Source organism: Xiphophorus maculatus, chromosome 2 (genome assembly GCF_002775205.1).
Source record: "Xiphophorus maculatus strain JP 163 A chromosome 2, X_maculatus-5.0-male, whole genome shotgun sequence".
Taxonomy (NCBI): domain Eukaryota; kingdom Metazoa; phylum Chordata; class Actinopteri; order Cyprinodontiformes; family Poeciliidae; genus Xiphophorus; species Xiphophorus maculatus.
The window spans coordinates 10972401-10990115 of record NC_036444.1 but is presented as its reverse complement, the minus strand read 5'-3'; the positions used below and the strand labels follow the sequence as shown (position 1 = coordinate 10990115).

The 17715-nt window shown below is 38.3% G+C and overlaps 1 protein-coding gene across 13 annotated transcripts in view; it reads left to right on the top strand.

The window, feature by feature from the left end:
• The window catches only part of mef2a (myocyte enhancer factor 2A), a 75315-nt gene that overhangs the window by 10457 nt on the left and 47143 nt on the right, over positions 1-17715 (top strand). For all 13 annotated transcript variants that reach the window (XM_023324954.1, XM_023324942.1, XM_023324924.1 and 10 more), the window contains exon 2: positions 15480-15692. In XM_023324954.1, coding sequence (XP_023180722.1) covers positions 15639-15692 — 54 coding nt within the window. In that variant the 5' untranslated portion in view covers positions 15480-15638. The remainder of the gene's footprint in view (positions 1-15479; positions 15693-17715) is intronic.

The window sequence follows — 17715 nt, the reverse complement described above, 5'->3', positions numbered from 1 at the left end:
AAAGGCTTGCCATAATGTGTGACTTACCTCACTGGCATCCTTAAAAAAAAATAAAAAAAATTACTCTGTAAGAACAGCACGATGAGAAGTTACAATTGTTTTGTTGCTAACTTTGTGTGTGTGCATCGGAGGAGCACTCTATACAACTGTAGGGGCAACACAGACTAAACGTCCTGTCAACCGATCCCCTCACCTAAGCTGAGGATCTCTGCATCACCTTCAAAGTTAGTTCCTCTAAGCTGCTGCTCTGATTAGTACTTTATGTTCATCCTGTCGGTTTTGATGAGCACTAATGTGTTAATTTTCTTAAACAAACATCTGAGATCTTTACAATAACAATGTATTCATACTGAGACTCAATAACACAAATTGACTGTACTTACTGATTTTATAACCTTCCAAGACAATTGGTTGCACTTATAGTTTTATGTATGGGTGCCATGGTAAAGGGGCCGGATGAAAATACCTGTCACATTCAGATTTAAATTTGTGAACATTTTTGAAAACCACATCGTTCCAGCTCACAATTTTACTCTACTTTGTGTTGGTCTGTCACTTAAAATCCAACAAAAAAACATGGAAGTTTGAGAAACTGTTTGTGAACATGTATTCATACGGAGATTAATTGAGAGCAATTGACAAAATGTGAGAAAGCTCTAGGGGTGTAAATAGTTCTTGTTTTTATTTACCTTAGTTGTCATTATAACCTTCTTCAACCTAAAGTAAATTAAGTGATGCGTACAGTGCTGTGACCAGATAATCAAGCTGAATTCTGCATAAAGCAAAACTGAAGTTAAGAAAGACATCAATTTGCTGAGTTGCATTTTAACTGCATCTTAATGAGACTTTGGTTAAAAAAAAACATAAATCAAAGGAATATATTATAATATAATTTTCAAGATCAAAAGATCTCCCATGACTGCTAATATACCCTGCTGTACTGATGCTCTTCTGGAGAACCTTTAAAGCATCTCTCACCAGAGGTTTAACTTCTTGGCCTGTTTCCGGAGTCGATTATGAAGAGAACAACAGATAAACAATTGAAGCGTACACAGAGTAAACTTTTTCAAGACTCTGTTTGATGAAGCAGTTTATGTGCAGTTATAGAGTGTTAAAATAGACTCTGTAAATCATTGTGTTTATTGCCTTTTAATCCAACCTCCCATTACGCTACCCACAATAGCACAAAGTATAATGCATGTAGAAATGTTTATCAGTAGTTGGTACAGTAATTAGAGCTGTGAGACTTAGGTGTCACAGCTCATATATCAAGGCCATTGAGTAAACCTCCAGGAGCTGCTGGAAATACCAGCTGGATCTCCAGCTGCTGGACCATTCTGGTGCTGCAGGAAGGAGACCTGGTCTGTTAACATCCTTTGATTTCTGTCTGTCTGTCAGAGAAGCCTTGTGATTCGGGACAGCTGAGGGGGATGTGATTCCCCCCATTAATCTGGAGTAGATCCGTCATGTTAACAGAGTAGGGAAGTGACCCCTGGTCCCCTCACGCGGACCTTTCCTCTTTCCTCTCGTCCACCATATGGATCTGACTTGCAGTTAAAATTTTCTCCCTCTCTCATCTGAGAACAGCATTGTGAAAGCCAAAAGCATGGAGTTTCTGAGTGGTGTTGTAATACATCTATGCATAGTTGCAGTTTAAGAGACTACAATCTGGCACTCTAATCTTGTTTAATTTCAGGGAAGTATACATTTGATCATGTATTGACTTCTACAGCTTGCAATCTAAATATTATCATTCCTCTTTTCAACGCCTGTATTTGTACATTTTTGTTATGGTCATGTCAGTAGTAGACTTTCTCTGTGAATCCAAGGCATTGAGAAATGATTGACTTTGCATCTCCTGCTTCCAGATCCCATCTCTCTCCATCTCTCTCAGTGTGACTGTGACTGCGAGAGAGGTGTCGAGCCTGCCCGCTGTTTGCGCGGCAGCCCGTCTGTCCTCTCCTTTTTTCTCCCTGTCCACTTTCCATCTGTGTGCTACGGGCTGCAGATTTAGGTGAAAACGGTGTAGTGTTTCCACCAGTGAGCTGTTGCTGTCCTGTTTTTATGTCAGACTGTGTTCTTCACATTGTTTTCCCTTCCCCACACCTCCACCACTCCCCGGCCTGTGTTTTAGCTGCCTGGAGTGTTCACATTGTACACGGTGATTATGGAAGGGGGGACATTCATCATCAACCACCAGTCTTGGGATCTGAGAACCAGCAGCTATAATCTAAAAAGGCTAGGAGTCAGGATCCAAGGGCTGTCCAAAGAATCAAAAAATATTCTCAGAGAGATGAGCAGGGCCTGTGGCTTTTTCTATGTCTGTGTGTCTTTCTCTCAGGTTTTCCTCACAGTGCTCATGTGACAGCTAATACATATCATCTGATTTGTGAAATACTGTGGGCTGGACCTGCAGAAATACTCTGATTATGGTAAACAGTGTTTGTCACACTCAACAGCCATGAATGTTCCTATGGTTTAGTCTCACTTACTGGTAAAATTGATTTACTATAAAAAAAAGCAGTTGGCATATAAATGTTAAATTCAGTAGAAATTGCTAATTTAATTATAGCTCATACAACAGATAAAATATGTAGTCATTCCAGCTAGTAGAAAGCTGCAAAACGCTTCCTCATTGGTGCTCATTTTTTTGTGTTGAAAATGCATCAACGGCATTAGTGGTATACATCCATCACGTTGGCTGGTTTGAGGCAAATTCAAGTATATAATACAAGGAACTGAAGTCTGGAATGAGCTGTATAAAATAACACAATGCTGATGTGCCCCCACCTGTTGCTGCACTCCGGTAGCTAACTCGCTCAAAAAAGGTCATTACATGTTTCACTTGATCAGGAATGACAAATTTGATTGTTTGAAAAAAAAACAAAAAACAGGTAGGCATTTTGTAAAAAAAAAAAAAAGAACCAATCACATTATGGTGTGTCAGCCTTTGATCGATTTGATCAACAGATAAACCAGCCTGCTAATTCATTTGCATATGTCTAAAAATTCCACTTCACACGAGCCTTGCATTTTCCACATGACACACATGTGCACACCAGTTATGGAACTAGTGCTGCTCAAATGTTGCAGCTATGATCCAGTAAGAATTGCTGTTACTCAGCCTTTACCTGCCTTATACAAGCATTGTTTAAAATTGAAAGTGGAACGCAACCCAACAAATTGATTTGCAGACTGGCAGGAAGTGTTCCTACTCTGTGCAACAAGTATGTTAATGCTTTACTATTTTGATTAAAACAAATCTTGTAAAAAATTTCTGCTTTAATTTTTTCTGTGATGTTTTTATTGGAGGTTATTATATACAGTACTTTAAGTGATCATCATTTGCCGTGCTCATTTTCTTGTATTTTTCTCCTAAATTTCAGTATGTTCCGTTTAATTAAAAAAGTTGCTTTCCTGTTTGACCTTGTTGAACCAGGGTTACTCAAAATCCAAAAGTTTAAAGACTTAGATGGAAGACCTCCAGCATCTTTCAGCCGTACATTGTGTTGTGTAAATGAGAGAGTGCATGCTTTAATCTAACCACTTTTGATGAAATGTAAAATGTGAATAACAGGCCTTATGTGGCATAAAAATTCTAGAAAATAAAGATCAGTTCTGCTAAAGCTAGTTCCTTTTGCTGTTGTTATGACTCACGGCCATGCTCACTCCTCAGATTGCATAAACCTTTTATGTAATGGAACACTGTGGGAAAGAGGCATCGAGTGGAAGATAAAAATGGGAAGAGAAAATCAAATATTTATTCTGAACTTTTGGATTTTTTTTTTTCCATTAAGAGCAGGCGACTTCTGGCTGAAACTCTCAGATAGTATAGAACCCCCCCCCCCATATATATATATATATATATATATATATATATATATATATATATATATATATATAGCAAAAGTGAAGCAGATAAAATGAGTATCTTGGCTTTTAATTCAGATTCTTATTGCTGTGATTGGGTAAATGCGCCACTGCTGAGACACATTATGCATAACGTCTCTAATATCCTCACGGTGTGGATTCCCCCTGGAGGAAGATCTCGGTTCATCGCTGCTGTTTACCATTTCTGAGCTACGGTCTGTGCAACATCAAAAGCCCGCCATGACACTTAACACAGACTGTAGGGTTCCTGTGGGGTGTTTGTGTGTGTGGGGAGATTGTGGCTCCCTATGGGGTTGGCATTACTATCGCTCCCTGGTGAGAAGTCCAACTCATGATCGACAACCATGCAAATGGACAAATGCCGTCATCCCATATCAGACAGCAGCACTACACTGTAATTTTATGCAAATTTATAAACCTCTAGGACCATGCATGCATTAGTTTTTATTTGTGCGTGCATCTTTATGTTGGTGTGCAGCTGCCAAAAGGGAAAATTCTGACTGCAAATGTGAAAAAGGAACATAGAAGTACTCGAGTAGACATGTAACATGTAGCACAATTTACCAGAGCAAAGTGTGATAAGAAGTATTCATTCTTTGTTAAGTTGAAACAGAAAGGTCATGTGGACTGCTATTGAGAACCTTTTCACTGAGGTGTTAGTTGTTAAAACAAGAAAAGCGAACCATGAAGCAAGTTGTTGAATATTAGTTTGTCCATTACTACTTAATATAAATTGGCTGATTGCAAAATGTTCCCAACAGTCAGAAAGGTTAGACAGGTAAGGTTAGAAGTCAGCTGAATTGCATATATTTTAATAAATGAAGGAATTGAAATTTCTTCATAGAAAATGAAAATGATGATTTCCTCATTTGTTTTGGAGCTGCCTCCAAGAACAGTCATTCCCATTTTGTTTTCTTAAAAAGCAGGTAGCTGCCTACCATCCTTAAAGTTAATGGATATTGTGTATTACAATTACTTCTAAATAGTAAAAAAATAGCATGAAAATGCTAAATCTGAGTTTAACTGTATGTTTAATAAATATATAAATGATAGATTTTATTGTGACCCCTGGCAACCCCAGCGGGATAAGCGTGTATGATGATGGATGGATAGATGGATGGATTGATTTTATTGGAAATGATGATTAGACAGAGTGGTTTTCATCATTCCACTTGTTCAAGAAAGGAAATGTAGATGCCTAACCGTTGTGATTTTGTTCATTTGAAAATAAATGGTCGAAGTTGTTTTCACACATTATTACCTAAAGGTTCCATCTGACATGGGAATGAGATTTCTACGGTCTGACAACTTTAAGTTAAAATACCAGTATTTCATGGTGTTTACAATACGCAAGTAATTAAACTAAGAAAACCCCCCAAAAACTGTGTAATATAACATTTTTGGCTTTCTTTAAATTAATATAACAACCTATAATTCTACTTCTAAGAATGTAGCATATTAATTCTTCTAGGAATAATTCTACTATTAAGCCCACTTATTTGTTGTTTTTTTGAGTTTGAGACTTAAACTGAAGTGAAATTCTCAAGTAAACTTTGGCTAAATTCACCAAATGAAATGCTTATTGCTCAGAATATTGAACCTTTTTGCCCTACTGCTCTTCGTTTTTATTTTTTTGTCCTCACATTCCTAAATTTCTTTTAATTTTGTACATCACAACAGTTAAAGTTTAAGCCTTTAACTGTCGCGATGGCCCTGGTGTCCTCATGGCCCCATTGACAAGCATTTAGAGAATGACAGTTAAGGGGTTAACGGCGCTCCCTTGAAAACAGAGATGAGCATGTCCAAGTGTTGTAGTGCTAAGTGATTTAGATGTTTCACTACTTGATTCCAACTGAATCAAATAAATGGCTCATTATCAGACTCCTGCAGAACTTCATGACATGGTGAGGAGTTAAATCAGCTATTTGTTTCATGTGTGACAGAACAGGGACAAATCCAAAAAATATAGAACTTCAACCTCGAGGACCTGAATTGCCCAACTCTTGTTTAATGCATCAATAGGATTTCTCAGAAATACATTAAGATCTAACTCTGAAACTTATATAGAGCAACAAAACTAAGGGGATGCTTTTGCAGGCGTTCTGTACCAACTGAAGTGCTTTACGATTTCTCTGTTGTCTTGTGCAATCATCTTTATTATGACATCGCTCATCCCCTGCCCTTGCATCGAAGAAGTTATCATCCTTTTCTCTGTTCATGAAAGTTTCACTCAAACACGCATCGAGGGATTTACCTTGAGGAGGGGAGTTGCTTTTCTACATGAAATGGATATAACTGCTAGGTGAGGGTCATCTCTTTATCCTTGAGAAACTAAGAATCCATTCATTGGCTGGGCTTGAAAACCTGACTGACGCAAATGGATCATTGGGAATAGAAGTGTCCCAGCAGTAATTATGTTACAACGTTGCTACCGCACACTACCACAGAGGTGGGACGGGATGAGTAGGGGGGCTTCTTTTAGTCTTGTCTCTCTTACGTTCTTCTACACAGTTAATACATTATTACTCATTTTTCTCTCCTTTCTTCTTATTTTCTTTCGATTTCTCTTTCATGCGAACATCTACTATCAATTCCAAACATTCTTGTCTGCAGTGGAAAGTTTCTGACTGGCATTTATCCATCTCTGTTGACTCTTAAAAATAGGAGTAAGTTTGTAGCTGTTCTTTTTACCTATTTGTCACTCTAGATCTCTGCTCCCAGTGCCTTAAAGGGACAGGAAAAAAGTGTCTGTTTCATTTTTTTGTCCTGCTTTCTGGGGCTCTGTGTCTCTAAGTCAGTTGGAAAAGAGACATGAAATTAATGTAATGTCAATGGCGTTTTCTCATGAAACCCCCAAGGCACTTACTCAAAGTCACCTTGCATAGTCCTCTCATCCCCTGACAGTACTCTGAGAGTGAGATGGAGGATGCCTGTCTGGTAAGGCTGTCAGCATACGATGTCCTTCGGTTATTGGTTGTTATATCCACTCATCATCATTCGTATTTGCTAGATTGGATCCATGTACGTTATTTATCTGGAGGAACGACATCATTTCCATTCAGCTCCCTGCATAATGTGGCCCATACATATATATATATACATATACCATGAAACGTTTTCTTGGAAGGACCAGGTTCATCCTGTGGGGTTTTCTTCCCTTTTCATGTCATTTTGGAGGTGTTAAGTAGCTTTCTGTCTCCTGGTCCCTGTCTTACAGCACCATCCCCCAGTCCAAGCAAGGTGCTAGCAGCATGGAGGATTGTTTGAACTTGCATTGATCCAATGTGGGATTACAGCTGGGTCATCGGAGAGTTGGACGAGCTCTCAGTCATCAGGGCAGATTAACCACTCGCTGTCTGCTTGGCTGCCATTTCAGTGCAGGCTCTAGATGCTGGCTTTTTGGCCGCCCCTGCAGTGTTTCTTTTTGAACAATGCATTTTTGCATCTTCATTGAATCTGTTGCAGACTGGCTGTAGAATGCTGAATGAAACATGACTAAAAATTGTATAATTGGAATCTACAAGCAACCTCTTTATGATTGACTAGTTCTTACTGTTTAGTCTAGAGATCCACCAATTGATCGCCCATTTCTCTTTTTCACTGCACTATCACTATTGGATAGTGTTAGTGCATTTTTTTTATTTTATATAAATCAGACAGGTTAGGGGGGTATGTTGTCAATACAATGTGAGTCAGAGCAATATCACAAGCAAGTACTGATATAATGCAATGTATATACATTAAATTTCTAGACACCAATGATATACTGTATTTGGACAGATGGATTGACTTTTACTTCATATCATGCCAACTTCTGATATGGATATTATTCTAAAGTTCATAACAAAAGATTGAGGTATTTTGATTTCTGGAAACAATGTGTAGATTGAGAAAATGTGACGTAGTCACCGTTGATAACAGTATTACAAGATTCAGCAATCATATCTGATATTGCTGTCAAGTGATTTTCTGATATTGAAAAGCACCAACTTTTATTAAAGAACCTGCAGCATATTTTCTATCTCTTTTATGTTTTACAGTCCTTAAAAGATGAGCCAGACTTCAAAGAAAACCGCATAATAGCATCAACCTGAATAAAGGATTTATCTGTGCATCTCTGGTGCAGTTTAACACCTACAGTGTTCATACCACAGTCATTCAGATCTTTCCTTGAAATGTTATTCAAATCATTGTTCTGTATGAGAAATGGCACCCTGAGCATTGCTTTACATAGAAAGGGGAAGTGCAGCAGAGGTTTTGCAGACATGCCCCCTTTTACATTTCTCAAAGGCTCTTGTTTCACTTTTTTTTGTTCAAATGCCCTTGCAATAGCTGTTATTAATTATATCTCATTAGTCGCCTTGGAAACGGAGGTGAAGGAATGTATAGTATGAATTCAAAGAAAAAGAAATAAATCATGTGAAAAGGAAAGAAAGAGACAGAAAGAGAGAAGGAAAGGGTGAGAGCTAAGAAGAAATGAGGGAAGGAGAAAGTGGTTGTTGAGGGATCAGCCGCGTGTCAGATTAGCATCAGGAGACATTAACACTAGTGATGCTGCGAGGGCCACAATCCTGCCTTTCACTGCTGGAGAGGGAGATAAGCACGCTCTCACAAAAGAGCAAGAGGGAGAACACGAGAGAGGCTTGGCTTGCCTCCACTCCCCTCAGGCCAGCAGCCCCATTTACAGGTACAGCACCTCCTGATGAACACAAGAACAAAGAGATGGATGTTCCCTTTCTACTGTAGCCATGTCAAAGCGCCTTTTAAACACAACTATGGATTAGGGCTGGCTCACTTGAGTCTTCAGACTGCCTGAAGGCTGATCATAAAGGAGTGACGGCGGTGACACTTTGAGTTTGATACATCTAAAAGCGGTGTCATGGATTATTTCACTGAATGCTTTTATCAATTCATATTGGGGATTACAACAAGAGAACGTTAGATTCTCCAAAATGTGTTTCAGTTATAATCTTGTTGTTTCACTGTATATTAACTGGTGTTGCACGAGTTATGATTCATTCTTATGTAACCGGCGGAGTGTTTGAATAACCAGAAGAAGCTCTCTTTGTCTGCTATAAAGGCAGGGGCTGACAGTCTAATGTGCAGATTGTCCAGCCCGTGTAATGATCCACACTGTAATCGCTGAGCGTGGCCACAGGAGATGAGCCAGTTGTTGTTGTTTAGTCTCGGACTTGCATTCAGGAAGGTAATAAGTGGAAGGATAAGCGGGGCAGGGAGTCCTGATGTGGTCCCTCCCTTTCTTCCTTTCCCCCTGACTCCTCTCCCTGCAGAGGGCACACAGAAGAGTCCTGAATAACAGGAAGTGTAGGGGCAGGAAGTTAAGTCTTGTCTGCCCACGGCCTGTGGTAGGATACTGAGGCTAACTCTGTTTTTTGTACAGGAAGCACAACTGTCACGGCTTTGCTCAGTCTTTGGCTGGTGTCCATCACCTTCACTGAAGCACAGGCATCTAGCTGCATAGGTTTTACTTCTTTAAACCGAACAGACACTGTGCAAACATGATCTGTAGGACTCTGGTTAAGCTAGAAACATTGCTTAGTATGTTCAGTTCATTTATTTAGTTTTTATACCGCCATTACTTACCCAGCTTTCAGTTTGTTTTGTCATCCTTTGGTTATTTACCTGCTTCCCCCCTGTAAGTTTAATTAGTCATTTCCCCTCAATTGTCCCTATTCATGTCCCCTTACAGCTGCAGCATGCCTGAGTAATCACTCACCGGTTCTTCAAGCCTTCTGCCTTCCAAAATCAGAAAACAAATACATGTTCTATGCTCTTTTCCTTTATTTTTAAAAGTTTGGCTGAAAAAAAAATCTGTCTTGTACTTTCAGTTAATTTAGTTCAATATCCCTGTCCTAGTTTGTTGCTTGTTAGCTGGACCTCATGAGACTTGCAATGTGTCAGTAGTTTTTATAGCAAGTATCACCTCAGTAAATATTAGTCTTTTTTCAAGTAACACTCATACTCAAAGTCAGTAGCATAACCCTGTTTTCTTAGTTTATAGCATTATCTCATAGAAATAATCAAATTGTATATTTAATTAGACATTTTCCAAGTTGAAAAAGTATTTCCAAAAAAGGTCTTCTGAAGTTGGAATTCAACTGGAAACATCAAGGGTTTCTCTCCAACCCCAGTCTCAAACTCCAATATGGCTGCCAAGCATATAAAACTGTGTGATAACTGCAGTAAACTAATGCACAGTACTATGCAACTATGCAAATTTAATTATTTACTTGTTTTGCTAACATAGTTAACTAATCACTTATAACATCAAATAGCAAAGCCGGCTGGTCTTTTAATTAAAAACTTAAACACTCCTAGGTTGAGCTTGTTGTTATTCCCAGATCCGTGTTCTGAGTTTATTGGAACACAACATAGCATTAGCGCTCACTCCGGGATCATGGTCATATTCTTCAGATTATGTAAGATGTATTTTTTTCTATCATTCTGCACTAATTAGAATAGGAACTTGTTTTAGCTGTTAGTGCTTGTTGGCTCTGCAGCTAAGTTAGTTAATTCATATTTAATGTACAAATAATGAATTGTGGTAGTTACTACCCAGTGGTAGTAAAACCATTGTTTGATGTCATTTTATGCTAGAGTCTACATAACATAAGGCAACAGTGAAGAAAGTTATCTTATCATTTGGGGGACCAATCTCAGGCTTGCAGGTGGATTTAACAGAGTTGTCAAGTGTGTTATCTGCACTTGACAACTCTGTTCTTGAGAGCCAAAATGAAAGCAAATTTCTGGAGCCTTAAAACAACTGCAGACTGTAAAAGCTTTCCAATTTAACATAAAATTAAATCATTGTAAATATGGTAACTTGTTATTGTAGTATAGGACAACTCAAGGACAGTTTGTAGATGTTTAAAACTGACTGTTTCTCTTCCAGTCAGCTGCTCTGACTAGAAATATGTTAAATGACTGTTTCTGAACAATAGAAATATATTGAAAGTCTATATAACAGTTTTCGCTTAAACTGCTATGATGCTTTAGAGAGATTATAGTTGTTAGCACATTAGAAGTTCAGATTGGTCATAGACTGTCGGTCTCAGCCTCTGGGATGAACTAACCTCCATTCATACTAACTGATTATGGGAAGATAGTTATCTACTGTAGTAGGATTATAATTGTGTAAAACCAACAGAATGTGACTTCAAAAATCCTGAACTATTTCTTTAAGTGAAGAAACAAAAGCAAACCAGCATCCCTGTCACTTGTCTTGCCCTGTTGACTTACTGCTCTGTTACTTGTGTAGCATGCTTCAAGCTGCATGTGTGCTGAACAGGGGGCACACTTTAGTAAGGCCAGGACTTGTTGTGTTGGTCGTGTGTTATTGACTTTCTGTCAAGCTGACGTGGCCGTTTCTATGGTGACGTGTTCTTTGCACATTGATTTATGTGTTACAAATGTTAGGTAAGCATCTTTCAGAAGTGCTAGATGTGATTATATCAGAGCGGGTCAGGTACACTGGATTATACCAAGGTCTTCTTAATGGTGTTACATGCAGATTGCTATGTTCAAGTCATAAAGATGCTGGGCTAATGCTTTTTTCCATCTGACATCCTTTTGTAATTTCTTTTAAAGAATATGTGAAAAAATTTTAAGTTCAGAACAAATATTTCTGTCAAGGTTTTATTTGTATTTATATTTTACTGAATCACAAATGAGATGTAGTCTAAGATCATGTGAGAGTGATAACCAGAAGTTTTCCACAGAGAGGCTGTCAATCACAGACACACATAAAAACACCTTCCACCAATTTAGACCCACAAATAAATATAATATGCTTTGAATTTTGCAAGAAAAATGACAGATTAGGAGAAACTTTCACCCTGGATTGATATTGAACAATTGCATTGCATTATATAATATAAGTTAGTCTGTCGTCTATGAGAAACTGTAGGAAATTGATAACTTCATGGTTAGATGCAGTTGGGGATTATAAATACAATATACTCCATAAGAGTCCTTTGAACGATGACCCTAGTTGTTCACCCCATTCATAAAAAAGATAAAACACAAAACTAATTTAATGTGCTAATAATTTAAAATTAATCTGCTTAGAAATAGTATGTTATTTTGTGTTTCCCAATTTTTTTACTTTAAAGGTTTTAGAATGTTGCTGTGATGTAAGCAGAGGAGCTACAAAGGTACTATAAACTAATTGCAAAGTAATGAGTTAGAACAGAAAATACTATTTAAATTACTAGCAACTCTCATTCTGAAATGATGCTTTACTAACAAGAGCGACAATCATTTTTTAGATTTTTCATTTAGTGAAAGCCCTTTAATCACACAGTTTTGACATTATTCAAAATGCAAGTGTTTGTTTTTGCCATTAACAGATTCAGATCAATATATGACTGCAGCTTCAGTGAAACAACTCCCCAGAGGCTCAATTTCCCTGATTTTATTTTTCTCCTCCCGTGATTTCTGACCGAAGACCTAAAACATCTAAGATTTAAAAGACTAATTCATTCTAAGCGATTGTTTTCAAGTGTTCTGTATGCAAATCCAAGATCATGTGGGTTAAACTTAATCCTTTTTTTTGGTTAAATGTGGGGCACAAAAGCAATATCTTCTGTTTTCGGACAGATTCAAAAGTTATAACTTAAATGACATACAGATTCATTTTATGGCTCATCTGGGTTCAATTTCAATATTATTGCTGCAGGGAAAATATTTTGCATTAGAAATTACAGTATTTAAAAGCTCATGCTTCAAAATTGAAATGCTTTGTCTAATCCTGGTTGCTCTGAAAACGCAGTTTTTTACATTCCACAAATCAGTTAATACACGGCTGTTAATATTCATATCTCAGGTATAAATAATATAGGTCTATTGCTTAATAAACCACATCTCTGTCCACATTTTAACTCTTAATAGGGTAATGCTTAAAATGTGCCGTACTACATATAGATGTAAGATTTGTATTATAAAATCTTCTGATATATTAGGTAAAGTTATCAAGCTGTACATTTTCAACATAGTTGTAGAAATTAAAATGTGAAACCCTGAGACAGCAGTCTTATTAGCTCTACATTTTGAGAGGGTTTGATCACAGTAGACATCAGCTGGAATCACGGCACACCTGGAGTTCGAAGGCCCTCTCGGTTTGTCATCTCACATCTGTGCATGGAGGCTGTCTGGGCCCAATCTGCTATGCCCCATAGTTTGAGCTACTCGGCTCTGACAGTCTAAAGACAGGAAAGTAAACATATGATTTTAATAAAGTACCTCGATTCTGACTGATTTATTTCAAAACCCTTATCAATACAATGGCACTCAAAAATGTACACAACCTTGTTAAAATAATAAAAAAGGACAAGACAGATCATTCAGAACTTTTCCACATATAATATGTTTGTTAGAGGAAGTTGAAGAAAGAAAACCATGAAATGGTGCATTTTTATTTAACCACAGCATTCCATTTTATTTGTAAGGAGTCTTACCTTACTTTAAGTCATGTATTTTCAATATTTTCACAACCCCCTCACAAAGGTTTTCAAAATCTGTAATTATAAAGAGATATCCTGTCCATGGCCCTCTTTAGGCGACCCTACAGATTCACCTCTGGTTACAGCATTTGAGAGCTAAACTATTCCTCTCAAAATTTCTTTGTCATGTATTTGGATGTGTGATGTAACTCATATGTTCAAATATAAAGTCCTTCTTCAGCCTTCTAAAAGGCTTAAGAAACCTGAAAGGTGTGGGTCAAAACTGACTGGTACATACGTCACCGGGGATGGGTAAAAAAGATACCCAGATTCTTTTGGGGACAGTACACTTTGTCACCGTATTTTTATTTTATTTTTACTTTTTATCTTTTTGTGATCCGCACTTAATCCCTAGGAAAGATATTTTTGTTGCAGGGCACCTATTATTCACAGGCTTGTTCTAATTTAAACACGGCTGTCAGTCTGCATGTTTCAATTGGCGAAAGAAGGGGAACATTGTCATTATTTTGTGGTCTGTAGTGATGTGGTTTGATGAAATTCTTTGTGGGGGTTCATGCAGTTCCTTTCCTTGGCTCTGACAGCAGTGTGTGTGGGTAGTTAGCAAGGTGATCTCAGTGAAGTTTGCCTACAGTGGAGCCCTGATTCAGACAGCCAGACACCATAATGCCCGTTCATCTGTAACCCATAATGACTGCGTGTGACTGGAACTGGTCATTTTCGTTTCCCCTGCCAGATCAGCCCCCTGTCTCGCTCACCGCGCAAATGCTGACTGCATCTCATGGCTGGAGTTGCTAACCTTTCCACATTTGTTCTCATACTGTATGGGAGATAGTTGTTTGGACAGTTTCTATTTGCCAGGTGGAAGTGATGGATGTGCCTCTAGGGAGTGGACAGTATCTCTTTTGCAAAGAAGCCGAGACAGGGCATCGTTAGATGCTCCCCGGGGCACATTGTGCCCTAAACTACTGGCCAGGTTACTAGCTCCTGTGAGAATATACCCCTGGATCTTCTCGTCCCTGCTGCCTCCTCTTCCAACCTTGGAGAATTCAGCTACTCTAATGTGAACACTGAACTGGAAATCTTCTTAATCATCTTAAGAGCAAAGCAAGCGTCAGTGTGGGTCTGCTTAGAAAACATTTAAAAAAACAGCTGAAGCTGATGAACCATTGAATTTTCATCTAAAGTAAAAACACTTTCTAACTCATAAATTATACAGCATGAAGTCAAAGTTATTGGGTTAAAATCAACTCAATTTGGGTTATTTTTCCAAACCTATGTTTAGGTAAAATATGGATAGATGCAGAGCTGTGTTGTTCTAGCACAATAGGATTAGGCTACAAGTTCACCACACTAGAATGGGGTAGAATCTAACATCCAGGCATAGAATGGTATGAGTCGCACTGTATGATAACCTTAAGTAAAAATACCACTGTATATTTAGCAGGAATGCTGCTCATATCTTGCACACTGCTGTTTTTAAACAATGTTGACCTTAATGGATGGTTGTTCCCCTACTGTAAAGTTTTCACTCCATGAGGGTCAGTGCTTTATGCAACCAGAAATATTTCCAAATTGGAAATGTTGAGCAGCTAGGGAAGCTACAATGTAGATGCATTTCCCTTTATGTTTTATTTAAAAGCATTGGGGATAATAAACACAACAGGTTTGAAAAGAACCATTGGCCCTGTACCCTGATGCATCGTCCACTATCCAGACACTGCTGTCTTGAATTGTTTCAGCAACAGTAATAAGGGGGTATTACACTTGTTAGACAATTCCAGTGTACATTTTTCTCAAAATGGTACAGCCATGTTTTCACTTTTTTCTTTACATACTAAATGTTACTCCATACTTCATGGTTTGATTTTTCCATAGCAAGTTAGTTGGATATTGAAGTCCCTTTGCTCTACTGAAAATGTAAAGCTGACTTTCAGTTACTTGAACTTAAGGTTAAGTAGAGGAGCAAGGAGAGATTATTGCATGTGTATCTAATACTTTCTTAGTTTGCCTGAGAACGGAACACAGAACCCTGTGATGCTTCAGATTACTTAAAGAGACATCGTTGAGTGTCAACTTAATATTAAGTTTTTTTCCCTCTCTTTTCAGACTGTGGTGCGGTGTGCTGAGGAGCAAGAAGTGTACTGAGGGGAGTGAAAGAGAGCACACAACAAGAGATCCTGTTGCACAATGTTCTAGGGAGTGGGGGAAGAAAGTGTGTTGTTTTGATACTGTTGACGTGTCTGAGAGACCGGAAAGGGCACAGCCATGGGGCGGAAGAAGATACAGATCACCAGGATTATGGATGAGAGGAACAGGCAGGTAAGTGGGAAAACACCATTCTGTCACTCATGCGAAACATTTCAACCATATTTGGATAAACAAACCTCTCTGTCTGAAACCTTGCTTATTTATAAATGTGATATATTCAAATTATTAACCAAAAAAAAAATCTGTGTAATTTAGATTTGTCAAATTAAAAAGGTGAGTATATTTATCACACCTTCTGCCTCACAAATGTAGAATCAGGTGGTCCACAGAAGGTGCTGATAAATAAATCCATCTCAGGTTTCCAGACACCTGTCATTGCTAATCTGGCGTTTTTTTTGTTTTTTTTTTGCAGAAGAGTGTTTTATTATCTTGGCAAGATCTTAAGAGCTTTTTAATAAATTAATAAACTGTACATGATTATTACAGGGTTCTACAACTCTCTTAACTATTTGAAATAAATAATGTTTCAGCGACTACTGATGCAAATCACGAAAAAGCAAAGTGTCATATCGTGTTGCCAAATATGACCTATTGGTGGGGTAGCTGTATACATATAAAAAGAATACAGCTACATTAGTTGTCTAATGCCAATAACCTTTTTTTAGCTTTGTGATCTACACATACTGTATATCTCTGTTGTTTCAAAATGCAAGCAGACTTGATGCATTCCAGAAAGTGTAAAAAGTTTTCAAGAAATTCCTATTTCAGTATGTTGGAAAAATTAATCTTTCATTTTCTCAGTATACATCTGTATCTTTAGTTTACTGTCTGAAAGTCACCCTTTTCTTCAGCTTGCCTCGCCACCTTGGACCAGAGTTCAGCAGCTGTCACGGTGTATCTAAACAGACAAACCTCCCTCCCCAACGTCCCAGCCAGCTGAACAGGAACCATGACATTTCTTTGTCAGTGCGGTCGTATTTACAGACTCGATTCCCCTGCCACTCTGCAATTTCAACTGGAGAACTTGATGAGGCAGCAGGAGTGTCGTGCTGCAGAGGGGGCCTCGTGGTGAAGGAATGAACTGTGGGTACTCTTTAGGGCTCATCCCCCAGGTCCCGGCGGCGTGGCTGGGCCCCATATTTGCTGGAACTCTGTGTCTGTAGCTATTTGGTAGCAATTAGGTGCAGCCACTGTAGCACAGCACCCTCTCATTTGCAGGGTGGGGTCAGAGGGACACGCAGCGCCCATCTTTGTCTTGGCCGCGTTGGCTCTGGCTGGCCACAAAGGAAGGGAACGCTGGAATTCTCTCTTGTCCGCTCACGATAAATATAAAATCCTGAACAGCAAAGCACTGCATAAAAACAAGATTTTTTGGATATCTGCAGCAAGAAAACTTATGTTTAACTACAGTCAATTTTGCTTAAGATGAAGATTAGGGGACAAATGCTGTTTTTATATTGATTTTTTAAAACACATTTGTTTTTGTATTTAAATGTAGCAGACACACTAACAGGACCAATATACAGCATTTTACATCTTGCTTGAATGACACTCTGACCACAATGTTTTCTGCAACCATTATCAAAGAAATTCAGCCAATTGTGGCACAAAGAATTCACAATGTGACCCAATTATCAGTATAACATCTGGCTTTAGTCGGTACACTTTATGCAGAGACCTGTGAGATGTTAAAACAAACAGGAAGGAGATAATGTTATGGGAAAGCAGGTTGGTATCTAATTGCTGAGGAAGCCAATTAACTCTTCTGTTAATTCATTTATTGCAGACAGTTTTTTATGAGGAAAGAGCAGACACTTTTCTGTATTGCTTCACCTAAGATAGGATGTGTAAGGAGGAAAAAAAAGAAATAGCTTATTATTAATGTGTTCCAAAAGTCTGGTATTTTCATCAGATTTTAAATGTCTCAGTGTATAATCAGCACAACGCAGGCAATTCAGCTCGCATTTAGGTAATTTTAGCTGGCACAGCAGAAAGTTGGCTGTGACAATAGGCTGCTGTGCTAAAATAAAGCTTTGGTATTAAGTGATGTATGTGTGCATATCGCTCTCCTTTTTTTTTCTGTGGGCCATAAAGCACACAGTGCCATCTCCCTGGGGCATGCTCCTAACCAGGG